The 22,351-nt window shown below is 37.9% G+C and overlaps 1 protein-coding gene across 2 annotated transcripts in view; it reads left to right on the top strand.

The window, feature by feature from the left end:
- PIBF1 (progesterone immunomodulatory binding factor 1) overlaps positions 1-22,351 on the top strand; it is a 273,027-nt gene that overhangs the window by 48,070 nt on the left and 202,606 nt on the right. For both annotated transcript variants that reach the window (XR_009180643.2, XM_004468148.5), the window contains exon 6: positions 12,445-12,578. Coding sequence is in view for 1 of the 2 variants with exons in the window: in XM_004468148.5 (XP_004468205.2) it covers positions 12,445-12,578 (134 nt within the window). In the remaining variant the exon portion in view is untranslated. The remainder of the gene's footprint in view (positions 1-12,444; positions 12,579-22,351) is intronic.

Raw genomic sequence — 22,351 nt, 5'->3', positions numbered from 1 at the left:
AGGAGGAGGGGGATAAATTAAATAAATAAATCTCTTTAAAAAAAGAATGAGGGTGAGTTTAGAATATTCACAGATAAACAGAAACTGAGAGAGTTTGTAACCAAGAGACCAGCTTTGCAAGCCATACTAAAGGGATTGCTACAGGCTGACAAGAAAAGACAGGGCAGAGAGACTTGGATAAAGTCTAGAAATGAAGATTATATAGGTAAAAGTAACTGTATTAGTCAGCCAAAGGGGTGCTGGTGCAAAGTACCGGAACTCTTTGGCTTTTATAAAGGGTGTTTATTTGGGGTAGACAATTACAGTCACAAGGCCCTGAAGAGTCAAACTCAAGGTACCATGAGAGGTACTTTCTCACCCAAAGTCATTGGCCACGTGTTGGAGCAAGATGGTGAGCGATGTTTGTGATGTTCAGCCTGCCTTCTTCCTCTTAAGACTCATGGTCCCAGCTTCTTCCAATATCAGCTATAGGCTGGGATAAGTCTCTTCTCTATCCTGGGGCTCTTTACTCTCCAGGATTAGCTGCTGAGGGCTGTGCTCTCTGCAGCTATCAGGTGAACAGCTCATCTCTCTTCCTGGGACCACAGAAGCCTATCTAATGAACTCTCTCTCTTCCTCTGTGTTCTCCTTCTCCATGCATTTACTTCCCAGGGCTCCAGCCTCAAACCTCTCAACTCTCTCCTCTGTCCTGTCATTTTCTCTGTTAGTTCCCACCCACCAAGGGAACAGGGACTCAGCGTCCTACTGACATGACCAAATCAATGCCTTAGTTGTAATTTAATCAAGTATATATGAAACCTTTGAGTTTAATACAAAGGGGAACATGCGCAGAGAAACAGAACAGTTTACAAACAATTCAGTATCTATTTTTGGAATTCATAAACAATGGCACAGTGCAGATGCCACAAGCCAGCAAATGCTGTAGCATGCAAGGAGCTGATATGGCTCAGGCTGTTGGGCACTCACCTCCCATGTGGGAGGTCCTGGGTTCAGTTCCCCATTCTCCTAGAGAAGGCAAGCAAACAATGAAAAGACAGACAAGAGAACCATCTAGGGGAGGAGGGGGGTGCAAACAACCTATACTTACCCTAGAAGAAATAGAAGACCTCAACAAACCAATCACAAGAAAAGAGACTGAAATAGTCATTAAACAACTCCCCAAAATGAAAAGCCCAGGAGCAAATGGTTTCACAGGTGAGTTCTGACAAGTATTCAGAGAAAATTTAATACCAGTCTGTATTGGTCAGCCAAAGGGGTACTGATGCAAAATGCCAGAACTGGGTTGGTTTCTCTACAGGGCATTTATTTGGAGTAGAAGCTTACAGTTACCAGACCATAAAGTATAAGTTACTGCCCTCACCAAAGTCTTTTTACCATGTGTTGGGGCAAGATGGCTGCTGACATCTGCCAGTGTGTGGGCTTCCTAGATTCCTCTCTTCCCAGGGTTCATTGCTCTCTGGGTTCAGGTCCTCTGTTTTCTCCACAAGGTCAGCTGGCAGACTATGAGGCTCTCTAGGCTTTGCCTCTCTCCACAGGGTCAGCTATAGACTATCAGGGGAACAGCTCTGTCTCTCTCCCCGGGTTTCTGCCATGTCTAAGGAGCCACCTCTGTTTCTCTCTGTTCTTCTCCTGTGTGTTCACTTTCTTGGCTCCACATCAAGACTCTAGCATCAAAACTCCAAATATCAAAACTCCAACATCAAAATTTCCAACTCTGTCCTTTCCCATGTCTTTTATCTGTGAGTCCCCACCCACCAGAAAATGGGGCCTCAACACCTTACTGATGTGGCCCAATCAAAGCCCTAATCATAATTTAATCATGCCCAGATAGAGAGCAGTTTACAAACATAATCCAGTATCTATTTTTGGAATTCATAACTATATCAAACTGCAGCACAGTCTTGCTCAAAATCTTCCAAAAAGTTCAACAAGAAGGAATGCTACCAAACTCATTCAGTAGAACTTTCACTATTCGCAGATGATATGATCCTATACCTAGAAAGTCCCAAAAAATCTACAAAAAAGCTGCTAGAGCTAATAAACCATTTAAGCAGAGGTGTCAGGATAGAAGATTAATACACAAAAATCAGAGGCACTAGTAATGTGAAATCTGAGGAGGAAAATACCATTTACAATAGTGATAAAATAATCAAATACTTAGAAATAAACTTAACCAAGGACATAATGCACTTGTATTCAGAAAACTACAATGCACTGCTAAAAGAAATTTTGAAAGACCTGAATTGATAGAAGAACATTCCATGCTCATGGATTGGAAGACAAAATATTGTTAAGATCTGCACAAAATGATACATAGATTCAATCCAATCCTGATAAAAATTTCACCAGCATTTTTTAAAGAAATGGAAAATACAATTATAAAATTTATTTGAAAGGGTAAAGGCTCTGAATTGCCAGAAGCATCTTAAAAAGGAAGCAAAGTTGGGAGGACCCTCACTTCTTGATTTTAAAGCATATTACCTATCTACAGGGTAAAAACAACATGGTACTGGCATAAAAACAGACCATAGACCAATGGAACTGAATTGATGGTTCAGAAACAGACCCTCACATCTGTGTTCAAGTGATTTTTGACAAGGCTGTCAAATCTGCCCAGCTGGGGCAGAACAATCTATTCAACAAATGGTGCCAGAGAACTGGATATCCATATCTAAAAGAAAGAGGACCCCTTTCTCACAGCTTATATGACAATTAACTCAAAATGGATCAAAGGCCTAAATATAAAAGCTAGAACCATAAATATCCTAGAATAAAATGTAGGAAACATTTTCAGCACTTGGTGGTAAGTGGTGGATTCTTAAACCTTACACCTAAAACACAAGTAACGAAAGAGAAAATGGATAGATGGAACCTCCTCAAACTTAAACACTTCTGTGATTCAAAGGACTGCACATCAAGAGGGTGGAAAGGCAATCATCCCCACTCAGTAGGTGAGAATATTTGTGTATTCGTCAGTCAAAGTGATGCTGAATCAAAATATCAGAAATCTGTTGGCTTTTATAAAGGGTATTTATTTGGGGTAAAAGCTCACAGTTACCAGGCCATAACAAATAAGTTACTTCCCTCAGCAAAGTCTGTTGCCCCATGTTGGAGCAAGATGGCTACCAAGGTCTGCATGGGTTCAGGCTTCCTGGGTTCCTCTCAACCCTGGGCTTGTTTCTCTCTGGACTCAAGTGCTCTGTTCTCTCCACAAGGCCAGCTGTAGACTTTCAGGAATGGCTCATCTCTCTTCCCAGGGCCTCTGCTTCACAGCCAAGCTTCTCTTGTTCTTCTCCTGCATGTTTACTTCCTGGGGCTCCAACTCAAAAACTCCAACCTCCCTCCTCTGCGGTGAGGTTTCTCTGTCAGTCCCCACCCACCAAGGGGGCAGGGACTTAACATCCTACTGCCGTGGCCCAATCAGAGCCCTAATCTTAGTTTAGTCACGCCCAGAAGAACAGACCTGTTTTACAAACATAATCCAGTATCTATTTTTGGAATTCATAAACAATGCCAAACTGCCATTTTTTGGAAATCTAATATCCAATAAGGGTTCGTTTTCCATTCTATATAAAGATACCATACGACTCAACAATAATAGAAGAAGCATTCCAATTTAAAAATGGGCAAAATACTTAGACATTTCTCCAAAGAGTAAATAGAAATGGGCAAAAAGCACATGAAAAAAATGTCCTGTATTTCTAGCTACTAGAGAAATGCAAATCAAAGCAATGATATATCTCACACTGCCTAAAATGGCCATCATTTAAAAAAAAAAAAAAGTGCTGGAGAGGATGTGGAGAAATAGGAACACTCCTTCACTGTTGGTGGGATTGTAAAAGGGCAAAACTTCTGCCGAAGACAGTTTGGCAAGTTCCTCAGAAAGCTAAATGTAGAACTGCCGTATGATCTGGCAATTCCTGTACTAGGAATATATCCAGAAGAACTGAAAACTGATGCGAACAGACACTTGCACACCAATGTTCATAACAGCATTATTTGCAATTGCCATAAGATGGAAACCACCCAAGTATCCATCAACCATTGAATGGATAAACAAAATGTGGTATAAACATGCATGGAATACTATACTTCCAAAAGAAGAAATTAAATTGGGACCCATATGATAATATGGATGAACCTTGAAGACATTTTGCTAAATGAAATAAGCCAGACATAAAAGGACAAATATTGGATGGTTTCATTATCATGAACTAAATATGAAGAAGAAACACATGGAGTTAAAACCTAGAGTATAGATTATTAGGGGATAAGAGGAGGGCTGAGAAAAGGAGTACTGATGGTTAGTATATGTAGAATATGCACTCATCTGACTGTAAAAGGATGGAAGTGGATAGAGTTGATGGTAACACATAGTTAATAGAACTAATGCAGCTGGTTTATAAATGGGATTGTGGCTAAAAAGAGTAGTCCAAGGGTATAAATGTCAGTTAAAAGAAAACTAGAGGATAATCTAGGGACTCAATAGTATAGTGAATTCAGAGGTAGATGAGAATTGTGATTAATAGTATAAATGGGGAAGCAGATTTGGCTCAACTGATAGAGCGTCTGTCTACCACATGGGAGGTCCAGGGTTCAAACCCAGGGCCTCCTGAACCATGTGGTAAACTGGCCCACGTGCAGTGCTGATGTGCACAAGGAGTGCTGTGCCACACAGGTGTGTCCCCCGCGTAGGGGAGCCCTACGCGCAAGGAGTGTGCCCCATAAGGAGAGGCACCCTGTGTGAAAAAAGTGCAGCCTGCCCAGGAGTAGTACCGCACACACCCAGAGCTGACACAGCAAGATGATGCAATAAAAAGAGACAGATTCCCAGTGCTGCTGACAAGAATGCAAGTGGACATAGAAGAACCACACAGCGAATGGACACAGAACAGACAATGGTGGGGGATTGAGGGGAGGGGAAGAAATTTAAAAAAAAAAAAAATAGTGCAAATGCAAGAATGTCCTGTGAACTAGAACGGATGTACTATTGCAGGGTTGTGGGAATATGGAGAAACAGGGAAAAACACAATTAGTGTAATCTGTGGACCATAGTTTACAGCAATACTGTAATAGGCTTGTGTCAGTGCCAAAGATATACTGTATTAATAATAGGGGGTATAGAAAAAATATGCCAAATGTACACTATGGGCCATATTTAATGTTAATAGTCTAATGATATTATCTCATAATCTAACATTTTCTACAGTGGTGCGGTGTGTTGTTGGAGAGTTGTTATATGGGAATTTCACAATGTGCATGATTGTTTGGTAAGTTCACAACTTCTCTACTTTAAAAAAAAAATGTATGCAGGAGATTTTGCCTCCTGCATAGGTTTTATCTTCTTTGGAGACTGTCTTTCTCAACCTGTTTTGCTTTGTTCACCATGGATGATGATATGTTAGATATATTTAAGAAAAATATTAGAAACAAAATTTAAAATACTACCATACCTTTGAACAAAATACACAGTTTTTGAAACAGTGTTTATAATTTTGTTTATATGTTTTATCAATTATTGAATTTCATATAAAGCTGTGAAGTTCAGAGCATAAAAATCAAAATCTGGTAGTTGGGGGGGCTGAGGTTACTATGGAGTTTACCAAATGAGGACATATAAAGATTAGGCAGTATCAGATGGGCAATGTTTTAGTTTGCCAGAGCTTCTGTAAAGAAGTACCACAGATAAGTTAGTTTAAACAACAGAAACATATTATCTCATGGTTCTGGAAGGTAGAAGTCTGAATCCAGGTGTCTCCAGAGCCATGCTTTCTCTAAAGTCTGTAAGGTTCTGGTGGTGGCCTGCATTCCATGGTACCTGTTGGCTTGTTGCAACTCATACCTCCATTGCATGGTCATCTTTCTCTCTGTCTGTCATTTCCTGTGGCAAATTTTCTCTCCTTGTAAGGACATCAGTCATACTGGTTTATTGGTGGGTCTCATCTTAAATAATGACATCTTCAAATACCCTGTTTACAAATTGGTTCACACTTGAATTTGTCTTATCCACAATGGCCTTACTTTCTTTAACCACTTGGTGGCAGTATATGCACATCTATTTTTTAGCAAGTTTTGTGATACTCAGAAAATATTTTCAGTTTTGATCTAGAGACCAAAGCATTACATTAAATTATCTTGTATTCGTTTATATTCCTTATCTTGGTTTGACTTCCCACAGCCAATGAAGTACTATTTTTTCTTAGTAAAATTCAGATCTATAACTGGGAGAAAGACTGACTAAAACCAAACCTTTTCTGGCATATATATTCTTCAGATCAAATGTTTTTCAATTATTACACCAACCTCAGAATTATGCCTATCAAAAATATTTAGAAATGTTAAAGCCACACAGTTCCATAGTTACTTTTTTAAAAGATTTATTTCTCTCCCCCCCCCCCCCCCCCCGCCCTGGTTGTCTGTTCTCTGTGTCTGTTTGCTGCATCTTCTTCTTTGTCCGCTTCTGTTGTTATCAGCGGCACAGGAATCTGTGTTTCTTTTTGTTGCGTCATCTTGTTGTGTCAGCTCTCCGTGTGTGCCTTTCTTGGGCAGGCTGAACTTTCTTTCACGCTGGGCGGCTCTCCTTATGGAGCGCCTTCCTTGCGCGTGGGGCTCCCCTATGTGGGGGATACCCCTGTGTGGCAGGGCACTCCTTGCACGCATCAGCAATCCACATGGGCCAGCGCCACATGGGTCAAGGAGGCCCGGGGTTTGAACCGCGGATCTCCCATGTGGTAGATGGACGCGCTAACCACTGGATCAAGTCTGCTTCCCTCCATAGTTATTTTAACTCTGCTTTTGTTTATATATTCTGCTGGTTCGTGGTAACTATGAGATGAGTACCATTTTAGAAATGTAATAAAAGGTGAATCTTGATTTTTGAAATATAAGTCAGTCTAAAAAAGAAGCCATTCTTCCCAAAGTCCAATATAGTAGATTTCTGGGATTTTCTTTCATAATTTTTTCCCAAATCTTTAATTATTTTAGAGTAATATCTAGAGGTTAATACTGGAAAATAGGACTAATATTTTATTTATAAATCTAGACTCTAAATATAGCATATTTTTAGCTTATGTATGTAAGCTTGTGTATGATACTTAATGTTTTTATAAGCACTAGATACTTTTATTTGCTACTTATGAATTCTCTTTATAGCAGTTCAGAATTTTGATCTATCTCATGCAGCTAAGCTATATGCAGCTGTTTGGCTATGGTAGTTATTCCAACATGCTTCTTTCATTTCAAAAGAAAGAAATGTTAATATAATGTAAGGCATTAATGAATCTGCATTTAAGAAAATGCAGGAATGGTAAAATACTTTCTCTTATTAGAACTTTGGTTCAAGATAATGTCCTTGTTTAAAAGCAATGTCCTTGTTTAAAAGAAAAAGTCTACAAGCTACCCTTCCACTCTTCCTAAGTATTCGTATGTTAAGTAATCTAGTCACTTTGACTTGGGTGAAAATGAGGTATTATATTAGTAATGCATACTTGTACAAATAACTTTATATGACTAAGAGACTTCAAAATGAGTCAGAAGGGTCACACTTCTGCACATCTCAGCAGGATCTCATAGACAGCCAAAGACAACCCCAGATAGTGGTGCTCCTGAGGGCTACAGAGATGCACAAGTCCTATGGTCATGGCAGATGGTTCCAGAGTTCAGTGCCTTGCTAGTGGGCCCTACTTTGGAATTTGTGCTCTGAGTGTGATGGAGTTGGGCTCATATGTGACCTCTCTTCACATGACTCTTCTGTCCCTTTTATTGAACCTGTGACTGGCACTGGGGTTGGTGTTTGCCCAGGAGACTTGAACCTCTGGGCTGTCCATGTGCCGACTGGGCCCTGAGCCTCAGCAGTTTTGCAGTACCTACTCTCCAGTTCGTTGGTCTTACCTAGGTGAGCTGACAGGGAGGTGAGAATGGACAACCACCAGACCAAGGAACTGAGAGAGTCTACAGCTGTGGGCACTAGAGTCCCATCCATCAGCTGTGTGGGATCAAGGCCCCCTTTCAATTGAGAAGTAGAGTGGACATTGCTACCCCAGGGTTCTCAGGATGGAGGAATAAAATATGGACTAGAGTGGACTTACTGGGATTCTACTATAGAATTATTGTGACTATAGCAATGGAAGAAATTTTATCTTTGATGTGAAGATAGTGGCCACAGGAGTTGCTGAAGGCAGGGAGAGGGAAAGGAAATGTGATATGGGGACATTTTCAGGACTTGGAGTTGCCCTGAATCATGTTCCAGGGAGAGATGCAGGACATTATATATCCTGCCATAACCATGGAGTATATACTACAATGGGAGAGAGTATAAACTACAATGTAAACTATAATCCATGCTGTATAGCAGTGCTCCAAAATGTATTCATCAATGCAATGAATGTACCACACTAAGTTGTTCTTGTGAGAAAAGTGGGGGTGTGTGGGGAGTGGGACATATGGGAACCTCCTGTATTTTTTAATGTAACATTTTGTGTCATCTATATATCCTTTAAAAATAAATTAAAAATACATTGTAGATAAATACACATAGACACTGAGGTGGCCTTGAAAAAAAAATGCATACTTGTTACTCAGGTTTCTATAATTCAGGGAATATTAACTGTTGGTTTTCTGAAGTTTCTAACAAATGAGCCTAAAATTCTGTAATAAGACACATCACTTGTAATTATGTAGAGTTTTTAACAAATTCGTTAGTAAGCAATGATAAATTTGCCTCTTCACATTGTATTTAAAGTGTATAAGCACTGTTTAAAATTTAGATTCATGGGGAAGTGGATGTGGCTCAAACAATTGGGCTCCTGTCTACCAAATGGTTGGTCCTGGGTTCGTTTCCCAGGACCTCCTGGTGAAAGTGAGCTGGCCCACATGGCAAGCTGGCCCATGCAGTGACCTGGTGCAACAAAAGAGACAAAGAGCAGATACAGTGAGAGACACAAAAAACCAGGGAGCTGAGATGGCTCAAGCAATTGAGTGCCTCTCTTCCACATCAGAGGTCCCAGGATCAGTTCCCAGTGCCCCCTAAAGAGAAGACAAGAAGAGAAGACAAGTAGACACAGAAAGCACCAGCAAATGGACACAGAGCAGACAGCACAAAAAACTACGGGGAGGGGAAGGGGAAGCAAATGTGGCTCAACTGATTGGGCTCCCATGTACCAAATGGGAGGCCCTGGGTTCATTTCCTAGGGCCTCCTTGTGAAGGCAAGCTGGCCCATGCCTGCGGAGAGCCAGTGCAGCAAGATGACACAACAAAGGGAGACAAGCAAACAGAAGAACGTACCTCAAATGGACACAGAGAGCAGACAGCAAGCAAGTGGCAAGGGGAGGGGGATAAATATAATAAATCTTTAAAAAAAAAAAAACAAAAACGGGGTGGAATAAATAAATTAAAAATATATCTATTTTTTCATTTTAAATTCATGGACACCTCTCTAGGTTCTGATTTTGGTCTGAGTTGGAATTAAGAATCTCAATTTTTACTAAATAAAAACTAGGATTCTGATGTGGTTGGTTCAGGGTATAGGAAAACAAAGCATTTGAAGGAAAACGTTTTTTAATTGAGATGGGGGAAACAAACTTTGAATTCTTAGTTAAATTTCATGTTTCTTATATTAATGCTGTTCCTTATCTTCAAAAATCGGTATATTTTAATATATTTAACATATCCAAGGTTAGAATTGAAGTAACAAGCTGTAGCATCACACCTCTAAAACATTGCTTCTTCACAAACCTATTGGATTTTTTTAAAGATTTATTTATTATTATTATTGGAATAATGAAAATGCTCTGATAATGATTGAAGTAATGACTGCAGAACTGTGTGATTATACCAGATACCACTGATTATGCACTTTGGATGGATTTATGCTTTAGTAATATGTATCAATAAAATTTTTTTTTTAAAGACAAATAGAGGGTTATTAAATGGTGATTAGAGCTCTGTGGAAAAATCAGACACAGGCGGGGACAGAGACGGTCTGGGAGGGATAGGGGCTGCCCTTTAAATACTGGGGTCAAGAAAGACTCAGGGAACCAAGAATCAGGTGAGGGTAGGGAATGAGGAGTTAAGGCTTAAATTGTACAGAGTTTCTGTTCGGGATGATTGGAAGTTTTAGTAATGGATGATATTGATGGTAGCGCAACATTGTGAATATGATTAATGACAATGAATTTATATGTGAATGTGGTTTAAAGGGGAAATTTTAGGTTATATATGTTATTAGAATAAAAATTTTTAAAATAACCAACAGGACTTTTACAACATGCAATGGTGAACCGTATTGTAAACAATGACCGTAGTTAATAGTACAATTATTTAAATGTTCTTTCATGAATTGCAACAAATGTACCACACTACTGTAAGATGTAATATTAGGGTGATATATGGGAACTCTATATTTTATGCATGATTTTTCTGTAAAACGTACAACTTCCGTAATTTAAAAAAAAATTTTAATCAAGAAAAGTAAATAGATAATACATTTACGTACACATCTTTCATGATTTTATCATTTCTATTTCTCCGTATTCCTTACTTGCAATAGATAATCTGTGAAATTAAGACATTAAGAAAGAAATATTAAGAAATAGAGGTTCAAATTAGTAGTGCAACATTTTTTAAAAATTTCCTATATCCTTTAATAAATAAACTATTTACTACTGTATATATATAAAAGCACACACACATATATATATACACACACACACACACAGCTTGGCAAAGTACACACATCCCTTTAACCACCACCCAGATCTAGAGACAGAAGTCCCCCTCATACTGTCTTTCTCAAAAGCTTTGAGAATATTCTACAATCATGTTGTATGGAATTTTATTTTTTCAGATGAGATGTTTTATTTACAAATACTTGGAAATATTCTTGAATTTCATTTAAAATTGATAAAATGCCTACAACAATGGACGATTAGCTAAAAAGGAATGAAGTTATGCTATGTGTTACAACATGGATGGACCTTGAAACAAATAGACAAATTCATAGAGCCGGTAGATTGGAAGTTACCAGGGCTGAGCTATATAATCCTGTAATAAGTCCAATAGCAACATTCCATTTTAATAGAGATCCTCAATGTAGAAGATAAATGTAATACTATACTACAGCAAAACATGCTGAATACAGTTTTACCAGAATTACACATCTCACACAGCTGTTTAATAGAAATTTGGAAGGAAACATTTTAGAGTTATGTTTAATAGTTTAAAGAAGCCAAACACTGTGTCTTACTCATCTTTGTATCTATAGTACCTAGCCCAGGACCAGAATTAGAAATAATTCAGTCAATATTTTGGAATGAATATGACGATACTTAGCTGGTCAGCAACTTACTTGACTTGATACAAATTGTTTTTGAACATGAAGAGTGGATAGTTGGTTGCAAGATACAGCAAATTCAAAGGAAGAAAAGGAGTAGGGACACAATCCGGTGTCCTTCTTCCCCACCCTCCCCCCACCATTTCCATATTCATGTATTTCTAATTATTCAAAAGTATTTATTTCATTCTTACTGTATGCTACGTACTTTGTAAAGTGATGGAGATCCATGCATGAACAAAATTAAGTCCCTGTCCTGAAGATGTTTATACTCTGGTGAGGTATTTAGAAATCTAAATAAATAATAACAGTGAGGTCAGTGCTCTGAAGGAGGCACATACTCATTTTATATGCAGGTATTCAGGCAGTAGAAACAGCATGTCCAAAAAACCTTGAGGTTTAGAAGAAGCATGATGGATTAAGAGAACTTCAGATAACCATTAGCGTTGGAGGGTGAAATGTGAACATGACCATCAGTGAGAAAGGAAGCTTGTTGTAAGCAGAGCCAGGCTTGTAAACCACCTTGTGAGTTTTCATTTCCACCACTTCTCATATCTAAATAAGCCCTTTCTTAGGTGTTACTGGTATGGTCAGTAGAAGGGAGACCAATGTAGAGATATGACCTGAATGCCACAAAATTTCTTTTCTTTTCTTTTTGCTGAAGACCACAGTTGAAACTGTATGATTAATCCCTGCAGTAAATATTTTTTATTGCAGATGTCTGATATTCATGTGGTTCTTCATCGCTAAATTATGAGGTCCTCAAATAAAGGGACTGTTTTATTCTGTATCTTTCGCACATAATAGTAACTCAGTAAATGTTGAAAAAAGTTATTAGACATTTATAATCATATATTATTCTAGGAACCAAAGTATAGTTGTCATATTTTTCTATGAGAAACAAAGCTTAGGTTTTAAACAAAAGACTTGCAGAGAACTTACAGACTACTCTGTAGTTTAAGATTACCTGTCTTTACGGAGAGAAAAAACTCAAGTAGACAAATCAAGGATTTTTTTTTAATTACAAGGATTTTCACAGCTTAACAGAAAAATTCAGTACAGAATTTGTCACCATATTTAGTTTTAAATGTTTTATTATTCTTTTGATTTATAGAAATATGAGGAAGAGCGAAGAAATTGCTCTCAGCTTCAAATTAGATGTCAACGTTTGGCCTTAGAATTAGCAGACACAAAACAATTAATTCAGCAAGGTGACTACCGTCAGGAGAACTATGATAGAGTCAAAAGGTAAGTAGTTATTATGCTTAACATTAGTCATCTGAATTATTACCATCAACATTGTTGGTTGTTTTTTTATATAAAATTTTACTGAAGTATATCATTCATACATGGACATACATAAACATAAGTATATAGTAAAAGTTGTAAACTTACAAAACAAACCTGCATATTATCATCCAAGGCTCCCATACAGCCCCCCGCCACCACACCTTGCGTTTGTTTGAAGTTTTTGTTACAAACTATGAAATAGCATTAGAAAAATATTGCTACTAACTATAGCTAATATCTTACATTTGGTATATTTTTTCCCCCAACCCACCCAATTACAACACCCTGTGTTATTATTATTCATTTGTTATAGTTCATTCTCATTATTGTCCAGTTAACCATAGTTCATCTTCTACCACCAGATTCCCTGTGTTGTACAGCCCTGTGTTATGAACAGTCCACTGAAAGTGCACACTCACTGACTCATTTTCATCACAGAGTTGTGCTGTCATCATCTCAATCAATTTTAGAACGTTTTCATTACTTCAAAAGAAAAAAATCCCGTTTTACCCTTGTAGTTGTCTCTTAGAATTGATATAGTATCTTTTTTGTCACTGCTGCAAAAATATTACAGTAACCATCAACAATGTTAATTCTTTTTCGTGTCTTCTTCATTGTACAAAAGCAATGTGGTTTGGGAGATTTGTTTATTGGTCTTTAGGTTGAATTTTTATTTTGACTGTTTTTCTTTTATTTAGATGGTCCTGCTATCTTTTATTTATTTATTTTTTTAAGATTTTATTTATTTATTTAATTCCCCTCCCCCACCCCCGGTTGTCTGTTCTCTGTGTCTATTTTGCTGCGTCTTGTTTCTTTGTCCACTTCTGTTGTCGTCAGCAGCATGGGAAGTGTGGACGGCACCATTCCTGGGCAGGCTGCACTTTCTTTCGCGCTGGGCGGCTCTCCTTATGGGTGCACTCCTTGCGCATGGGGCTCCCCTACGCTGGGGACACCCCTGCGTGGCAGGGCACTCCTTGTGCGCATCAGCATTGCGCATGGGCCAGCTCCACACGGGTCAAGGAGGCCCGGGGTTTGAACCGCAGACCTCCCATGTGTAGACGGACGCCCTAACCACTGAACCAAGTCCGTTTCCCCCTGCTATCTTTTAAATTGTAAAGTCTTTAAAGATAGGAACCCAATAAAATACCTCATGTATAAATATTTTTAATGGTTCTTGGTGATTTTTTTTTCAATGGAATCAATTTAAATACTCCACAGTTTTTCCTTAAGTTTTTTCAACTACTGCTTTCTGACAAAAGGTACATGCTCTTTTGGAAAATAACTCTCTGAGAATATGTTTGTGTCCAGTGTATTATAAAATGTATACTAAGTAATTATGGTAAATAATTTTCCTTTAACCAGAGTATACTTTTCTGTTGTGTGTGTGCATTAATTTAATGAAACTCTACTTAGCTGTATATTCCTAGGTAAATCTCTTATCATTCTGAGCCTAGTTTTGCCATCTTTGTGATGGTGTTAATACACTGCACTATATAAACTAAGAGGATCATATAAAGAAATATTTATGAAAGGTTTTAAGTTTGTTTAGAGACACTTTTCCATTACTGTTCATAGCTATATCTACCTGTACCTAAATTAATACTTGAACTACAGTAGTCACTCAATGAATACATGTTGAGTGAATGACTGAATGCTTTATAAATTATATAACGCCATTAATAAATTTGCAAGGATGCATAAATACAAATGTGGTGCTTCTACTACCACCATGATTGATTTGTGGTATGTATTATTAGGCCAATATACAATGAGTATTAGAGATAAAGACTTAGAATCCAAAGCACTATACTTAGTAAACTCTTAGAAAAAAGCTGTATTTCAAAAGAAGCATTTAAAAAATGAGGTAGATGGTGATGGTAAGATGATACTATGATTTGGTATTTTGATGTCCCCTCTGTCACTATAAACTTATGGCAATGATAGATGAAATATAAAAAGAGAAAACTAAAAAGCTTAGCCATCAGAATAATCCAGGGAGGCATGGATGGAGGATAGAAGACATAGTCATGAGTTGATAATTACTGAAACTGGTGCTGGGAACATGGGGGTTTATTTTGCATGTCTATGTTTATATATTTGCATTTTCAATAGTGAAAACTTAGAAGGAAAAAATAGACCTGATAAAAAGCATGATAAATATCTTCATGTGCTAGAAATGAAGTGAAAAAACTAACTCGGGCAAAAGGAACTAAAACTGAACATTTTGGGGTCCATGTGTCAAGGAAGTTCAAAAGCAGCTGGGAATTTTAATCATGTGGGATAATGATATTTAAAAATGAGAAACATACTTGAAATCAGGCATAGGGTCAAAGCGTCCTAACTTTGTGGGGAAAGACTGAGAAAGCTGCCTTATTTTCCTGAGGTGATGGCTTACATTAAGTTACATACCTAGGAAAGCTGGAAGCAATAAAGAGTTTCACAACCAGGACCTAAGCCAAGTCTCGTATGGACTAAAAGACTTGATCATAATATCGCATTGTGAGAAGGCACTCTAAGCCAAATAAAACTTGGTTCTGGACAGGAGGCTGTTGGAACCAGGTAGCAGCTGAACTACTAGGAAGGAGGGGAAGTAAAAAGGAAAGCAATCCACAAAGTCCAAGATGAGCCTGTAAATTAATACTAACATGAATGAGGAGAACTAATGCAGTTTATCCCAGCAGACAAAATGAATAATAAGGAATTGGTCACTGTAAATTAAAATAACAGAAAAATTATGTCTAAGATTCTCAGAAATATAAAGAAATGAATAATATCCATAAAGAGAAACAGGAAATTTATTAAACAAAACAAGAAACGTGAAACAAAATAGATAAATACAAAAAGGAACCACTTAAAAATCCCAGAAGTAAAAATGCTATAATTGAAGGAAAAAAGTTAATGGACAAATGCATGAACATAGCTGAAAAGTGAATTGATGAATTAGAATATGGAATGCTCTCAGAACAGAGCCCAGAGATAAAATGAATATAATAATGAAAGAGCAGTAGAAACATATGAGAGTTAGGCTTAGAGTCTTCCTAATACATTGATAAGAATTCTAAAAAAGAAAAGAAGGAATGACAGGAAAACACATTTGAAAAGGTTTTTTCTAGAATTGAAGAATGAGCACTCACAATCAAAGTACACAAGTGTCAAACCTTTAATAAATATAAATCTACTCTTACATGTAGTCTAGTGAATCTATAGAATATGAGGGATAAAGTGAAAATCAAAAGCTCCCAGAGAAAGAATGGCATTATCCACCAAACAGCAACAGTTAGTAATAGCAGACTTTTCTTTACCAGTAACATGTTAGAAGAAAATAGCATATCTCCAAAGTAGCAAGGGTAAATACCTTCACCTTCAGACCCTGTATCACCCCAACTTAATCGTTCAAGAGTTAAGTATAAAATAAAGATAACCTCAACTTCAGAAATACAAAGTCTATATACCCAAAACTATGGAAAGAATGACTAAATGATGTACTTGAGCAAGACAAAAAGTTAACCAATAACAAAGAAGAAATAAGTATGAAATGCAGTGTGAACAGAAATTGGCAAAATACATAGGTAAACATAATTATATACTGGCTGATTTTTTGAAAAATAAGATGGCATAATTCATAATAGTAATTAAAAGAAGTATAGATTGGTGAAACTCATATATTAAAAAATAATTACCGGAAAAAAAAATTACCATCCTGTGTTTTAAAAATTCACCTATATGCTGCTGTTAAAAGACATACTTTATACAAAAATTCTGAAAAGGTGAAAAATAAGAGGATGCTGAAAAAGGGAATACTGTAAAGTAATAAAAGGAACAACTGACCAGGAAGAAATTACAATCATAGACTTATTTCTCTTGACAAAATAGTCTAGAAATATATAAAATAAAAAGTGACAGAATGACAAGAATAAATTGTTAGAAATTGTAATATACCTCTCTTAAAAACTGATAGAATAAGCAGACCCTTCCAAATATCAGTATTTATTATAAAGGTATAGGAGTTAAGACTTTAATATTAATTAATTCAGTATAAGTAATTCAGTACTTTGGAATAGAGAGCCCTCTAAAAGTCCTAAATATTTGGGGCATTGGTACAAGATAAAAGTAGGCGTGACTAAGCACGGAGGAAAGTATGGTGAATGAAGTTGTAAAGATTGGCTATGGAAAAAAGAAATTTGATCATTACCTCATTCCATATCCCAAACTAGAGCCCCAGACAGATTAAAGACCTAAGTGGGAAAACAACTTCAAACTATGAGAATATATGTGAAATTATCTTTTTAACTATATGTAAAGGAAGATTCCTTAAGACATAGAAACATGAATTATAAATGAAAAAATGAATAATAAAAATCACAATTTTTATACCACCAAAGACAATGAAAACTAGGTTAAAAGATAAGCAGGAGACCAGGAAAAATAGCTATAACGTAAATAACAAAACTTAGGATCTTGATTAAAATACGTTTTAAAAAATTACAACAGCCAAATGGCTTAATAGAACTTAGTTTTTAAAAAATGGACAGATCACAAAAATTTAAGGTAAACTTAACTCACTTTTATTCCCTTGAGAAATTCTCACAAATATGCAAAAGAGAACAGTATAAGGATGTTAATTGCATCATTATTAGAAAGAATTCAAATGCTTTTCAAAGAGGGATGGAAAATAAATGGTCATTTCTGCAATGCAGTTGTCTATAGCAGTTAAAATCAGTAAATTAGATGTGGATATATCTCTATGGATAAGTTAAACACATAGTATTAAATATTAAAAAGCAAAATGCATGTGTCCCATCATTGTATTTTAGTAATTCCTTGCTTTCTGGCATAACTTGATGTTCCCAGGTTTATTGTGTATTTTCACTGCCTCAGCCCTTATTCTAAGAAATCCTGGTACCCTTTAGTGAGGAATGGAATTTAGAAATTAAGATCTGGATGCTGTGGTCATTGCTACTTAGGTCACTGTTTCTAGGTACTTTCAGTAGGCAGTGGTACTGGGTGTTAGGGGAAAGTATGGCTTAATGCACTGTGGATGAACTCATACTGATTCCTCTGATTCCAGACAGTACCACAATAGGCAATTTGAAGGGGTTTCCAATGGCAAATATAGTACTTGTACATTAGAATGGATAATGGCAGTAATTCAAGAATCCATTCAATAAAATAAGAATTCTTGAATGCATACTACTAGTAAATAGAGAGGATCTTTAAAGTAGAATACCCACCAGTAACTGTGTATAGTAACTGTGTATATTTCTAAATAATAGATTTAGAAACTTATTGTTTTGTATCCCTTATAGTCATAATTGATTCAGAATTATCAATAGAAGCTAAAACCATTGGATAAAAGTATGTTAGGAAACAGATTATTTATGCAATCTCAAAGTATCTCCCCACAGATTACTTATTAATTGCAACCTTTACAGTTGAAAACTCAGGAAGACATTACCTTAGTCAAGTCATCAAACTCAATATCATCAAAAATGGGATGAACTGACATCATGTGCCTTTTCATGTGATATACTGAAGACACATTATCACTTCTGTGGTATTCCTGCCCAAAGTGCTTAATCTGAATATAATCATGAGCAAACATCATACAAACAAAAGCTGAGGGGCATCCAAATAAAATGCATGATATATGAGAAGAAGGGAGTGAAAAAGTAATTAATTGATCCATTCAATAAAATAAGGGAAAAAGATGTGTCTCAAGCGATTGGGGTCCCATCCACCATAGAGGACGCCCCAGGTTCGATTCCTGGGGCCTCCTGGTGAAGGCAAGCTGCCCCATGCGGTGGAGAAGTGACAGCCCACACCATGGAGAGCTGGCATAGCAAGATGACACAACAAAGGGAGATGAATGGACACAGAGAACAGACAGCAAGCACAAAACAATAACAAGGGAGGGGGGTATAAATATTAATAAAATAAAATTTTTAAAAAACATACTTTCAAAGCTTTTTTAAAAATGACAAAGTATTTTTTTGTTTCTTTTTAAAAAAATACAATTATGGGGAAGCAGACTTGTCCCAATGGATAGGGCATCCGCCTACCACATGGCAGGTCCGCGGTTCAAACCCTGGGACTCCTTGACCCGTGCGTGTGGAGCTGGCCCATGCACAGTGCTGATGCGCACAAGCAGTGCCATGCCACTCAGGGGTGTCCCCCATGTAGGGGAACCCCATGCACAAGGAGCGCGCCCCATATGGAAAGCTGCCCGGTGCAAAAGAAAATGCAGTCTGCCCAAGAATGGCACCACACACACGGAGAGCTGACACAACAAGATGATGTAACAAAAAGAAACACAGATTCCTGGTGCTGCTGATAAGGCTAGAAGCGGTCACAGAAGAACACACAGCAAATGGACACAAAGAGCAGACAACTGGGGGGGGAGGGGGAAAGGGGAGAGAAATAAATAAAAAATGAATCTTTAAAAAAAAAAATACAGTTATTTTTATTGGTACATATTAATAAAGCACATAGTTTACCCAAAGTATACAAGCAGTGGTATTTGGTATAATTACATAGTTGTGTATTCATCACTTTAATCATTATTAGAGCATTTTCATTATTTCAATAATAACAAAAATCATGAACAAATAAAAGAAAGCTCTTCACCTTTCAATCTCTCTCTGTTTCCCCTGCTTTACATAGCTGTTATTTCTGGCTATTCTTGCACAATTACTTATTTATTAATTAATCAATTTTACTGAGATATATTTGCATACCATACAGTTCTGTCCAAAGTGTATAATCCATGGCTTTTAGTATAATTACAATGTTGTGCATTCCTCACCACAAAAATTTTAAAACCATTTCATTACTCCGAAAAGAAAAACTCTGCACCACTTAGCATGCCTTTTCCAGCCCTACCTAACCACTAATCTAAATTCACCTTTATAAACTGATTTATATTTATATTTTATATAAATGGAACCATACAATAATTTACACAATGTATTTAGGTCATAGTAATACAGTCATACAGCATTTGTCCTTTTGTGTCTGGCTTGCTTCACTCAACATAATGTCCTCCAGGTTCATCTATGCTTCACGACTTCATTTCTTCTTATAGCTGCATAATATTCCATCATGTGAATACACCACAGTTTGTTTATCCATTCATCATTTGATGGACAATTGGGTTGTTTCCAACTTTTGGCAGTTGTGAATAACACCACTATAAACATCGGTATGCAGATATCTGTTTGTGTCACTGCTCTCAGTTCTTCTGATTATGTATCTGGTAGTGGTATTATAGTGTCATGTGGGAAATCTATATTCAACTTCCTTAGGAACTGCCAAACAGTCCTCCACAGTGGCTGTACCATTTTACATTCCTACCAACAGTGAATAAGTGTTCTATCTCTCCACATCTGTAGCAATCTGATCTTGTTTATGAAATCCAAAAATAGATATTGGATTATGTTTGTAATCTGGTCTGTTTCACTGGTCATATTGCATAGTATTGGATTCAAAGGTTTCACATTTACTTGTTTGAGTTGTGATTAAGGCTTTGATTGGGCCATGACAGTGGGATGTTGAGTCCTTGCTCTCTTGGTGGGTGGGAACTCACAGAGAAAACTAAATGGCAGAGGAGTTAGGTGGAGTTTTTTGATGTTGGAACCCTGGGAAGTAAACACAGAGGAATAGAGATGGCTCCATAGACAACGGCAGAGCCCCAGGAAGAGAGAGAGCCTGATACTCTACATTTGGCCTTGTAGAGAGAACAGAGCAGCTGAGCCCGAGAGGAACAAGCCCTGAGAGAAGATAAGACTTATCCCAGCCTACAGCTGATACTGGAAGAATCTGGGATCATGGATCCTTAAGAGGAAGAGGGAGGCTGAACCCTTGCAGACTTCAGCAGCCATCTTGTTCCAACATGTGGCGGTAGACTTTGGTGAGGGGAGTAATTTATGCATTACGGCCTTGTGACTATATGCTTCTACCCCAGATAGATACCTTCTAAATACCAACAGATTTCTGGTATTTTGCATCAGCACCCCTTTGCCTAATTCAGCATCTTTTCCAACACTTGTATATCTCTGTCTATTTTTTTTTTTTAAGATTTATTTATTTATTTCTCTCCCCTTTCCCCTCCTCCCCCGTTGTCTGCTCTCTGTATCCATTTGCTGTGTTCTTCTGTGACTGCCTCTATCCTTATCAGTGGCACGAGGAATCTGTGTTTCTTTTTGTTACATTAGCTCTCCGTGTGTGCGGCGCCATTCTTGGGCAGGCTGCACTTTCTTTTGCGCTGGGCGGCTCTCTGTATGGGGCGCATTCCTTGCAAGTGGGGCTCCCCTACGTGGGGGACACCCCTGCATGGCATGGCACTCCTTGCACACAACAGCACTGCGCATGGGCCAGCTCCACACGGGTCAAGGAGTCCCGGGGTTTGAACCTCAGACCTCCCATGTGGTAGGTGGACATCCTATCCATTGGGCCAAGTCCGCTTCCCGATCCCTGTCTTTTTAAGAGTGGCCATTCTGATAGGTGTGAAATAATATCTCATTGTAGTTTTGACTCGCATTTCCCTAATCATTATTAATGTTGAACATTTTTAATGTGTTTTTTGCTATTTGTATTTCTTCTTTGGAAGGATGGTGTGTCGGAGGGCAGAGAGTGGTTTCTCTTCAGTGAATTCAGCCAGCAGAGTCCAGTTTGAATCTTAGCGCTGGCCAGACCAGACACATTGGCAAGTGGAGGTTTAAAAAACCCCTCCATAGAAAGGTTCACCAATGAGCAACGTCTGCTGGCTAGCTAGGAAACTGTAAGGAAAACAATTAATTTTAGGTCTGTCTTTAGTCCCAACTCCTGGGAGGAAATCAGCACCCCATTAGTGAGTCCCTGACCCAATTTTGATTACTTAAATTGGGCAATTTTAAAGACTCAGAGTATGTTGAACTAAAAATCAAAGAAGAGCCATGGGGGTAAGAAGGTGCACAAGGGAGAGAAATTGATCATGAGAATAAATTCACCAACATATTCAGACGCCTAGACATCAGCAAAAAATTACAAGTCATATAGGAAACAGGAAGAGATGGCCCACCCAAAAGAACAAACTAAATTTCCTATGAGATACAGTATTAAAGACAACCAACAGGGAAGCAGACTTGGCCCAGTGGATAGGGCGTCTGTCTACCACATGGGAGGTCCACAGTTCAAACCCCGGGACTCCTTGACCCGTGTGGAGCTGTCCCACACGCAGTGCTGATGCACGCAAGGAGTGTTCTGCCACACAGGTATCCCCCGCGTAGGGGAGCCCCACACACAAGGAGTGTGCCCCATAAGGAGAGCCGCCCAGCGCGAATGAAAGTTCAGCCTACCCAGGAATGGTGCTGCACACATGGAGAGCTGACACACAAAATGACACAACAAAAAGAAGCACAGATTCCTGTGCCACGGACAACAACAGAAGCAGACAAAGAGGAACATGCAGCAAAATGGACACACAGAGCAGACAATGGGGGGGTTGGGGAGGGAAAGGAAGGGAAGAGAAATTAAAAAAAAAAAGACAACTAACAGTGATAATCATACAAATCTCCCAAATCAATCCAAAGAAATGAAGGAAAATATTACTAAAGAGATAAAGGATATTACAAAGATACTGGGTGAACTTAAACAACAGTTTGGAAGCCTACAAAGAAAGTAATAGCTTATTGGAATGAAAGACACAATGGATAAGATTAATAATACATTAGAGGCACGTAACATTTGAATTGCTC

The sequence above is a fragment of the Dasypus novemcinctus genome, chromosome 15 (genome assembly GCF_030445035.2).
Source record: "Dasypus novemcinctus isolate mDasNov1 chromosome 15, mDasNov1.1.hap2, whole genome shotgun sequence".
NCBI classification, from domain to species: domain Eukaryota; kingdom Metazoa; phylum Chordata; class Mammalia; order Cingulata; family Dasypodidae; genus Dasypus; species Dasypus novemcinctus.
Note: the sequence above shows the minus strand (reverse complement) of the source record. Positions and strands in the feature narration are given on the sequence as shown.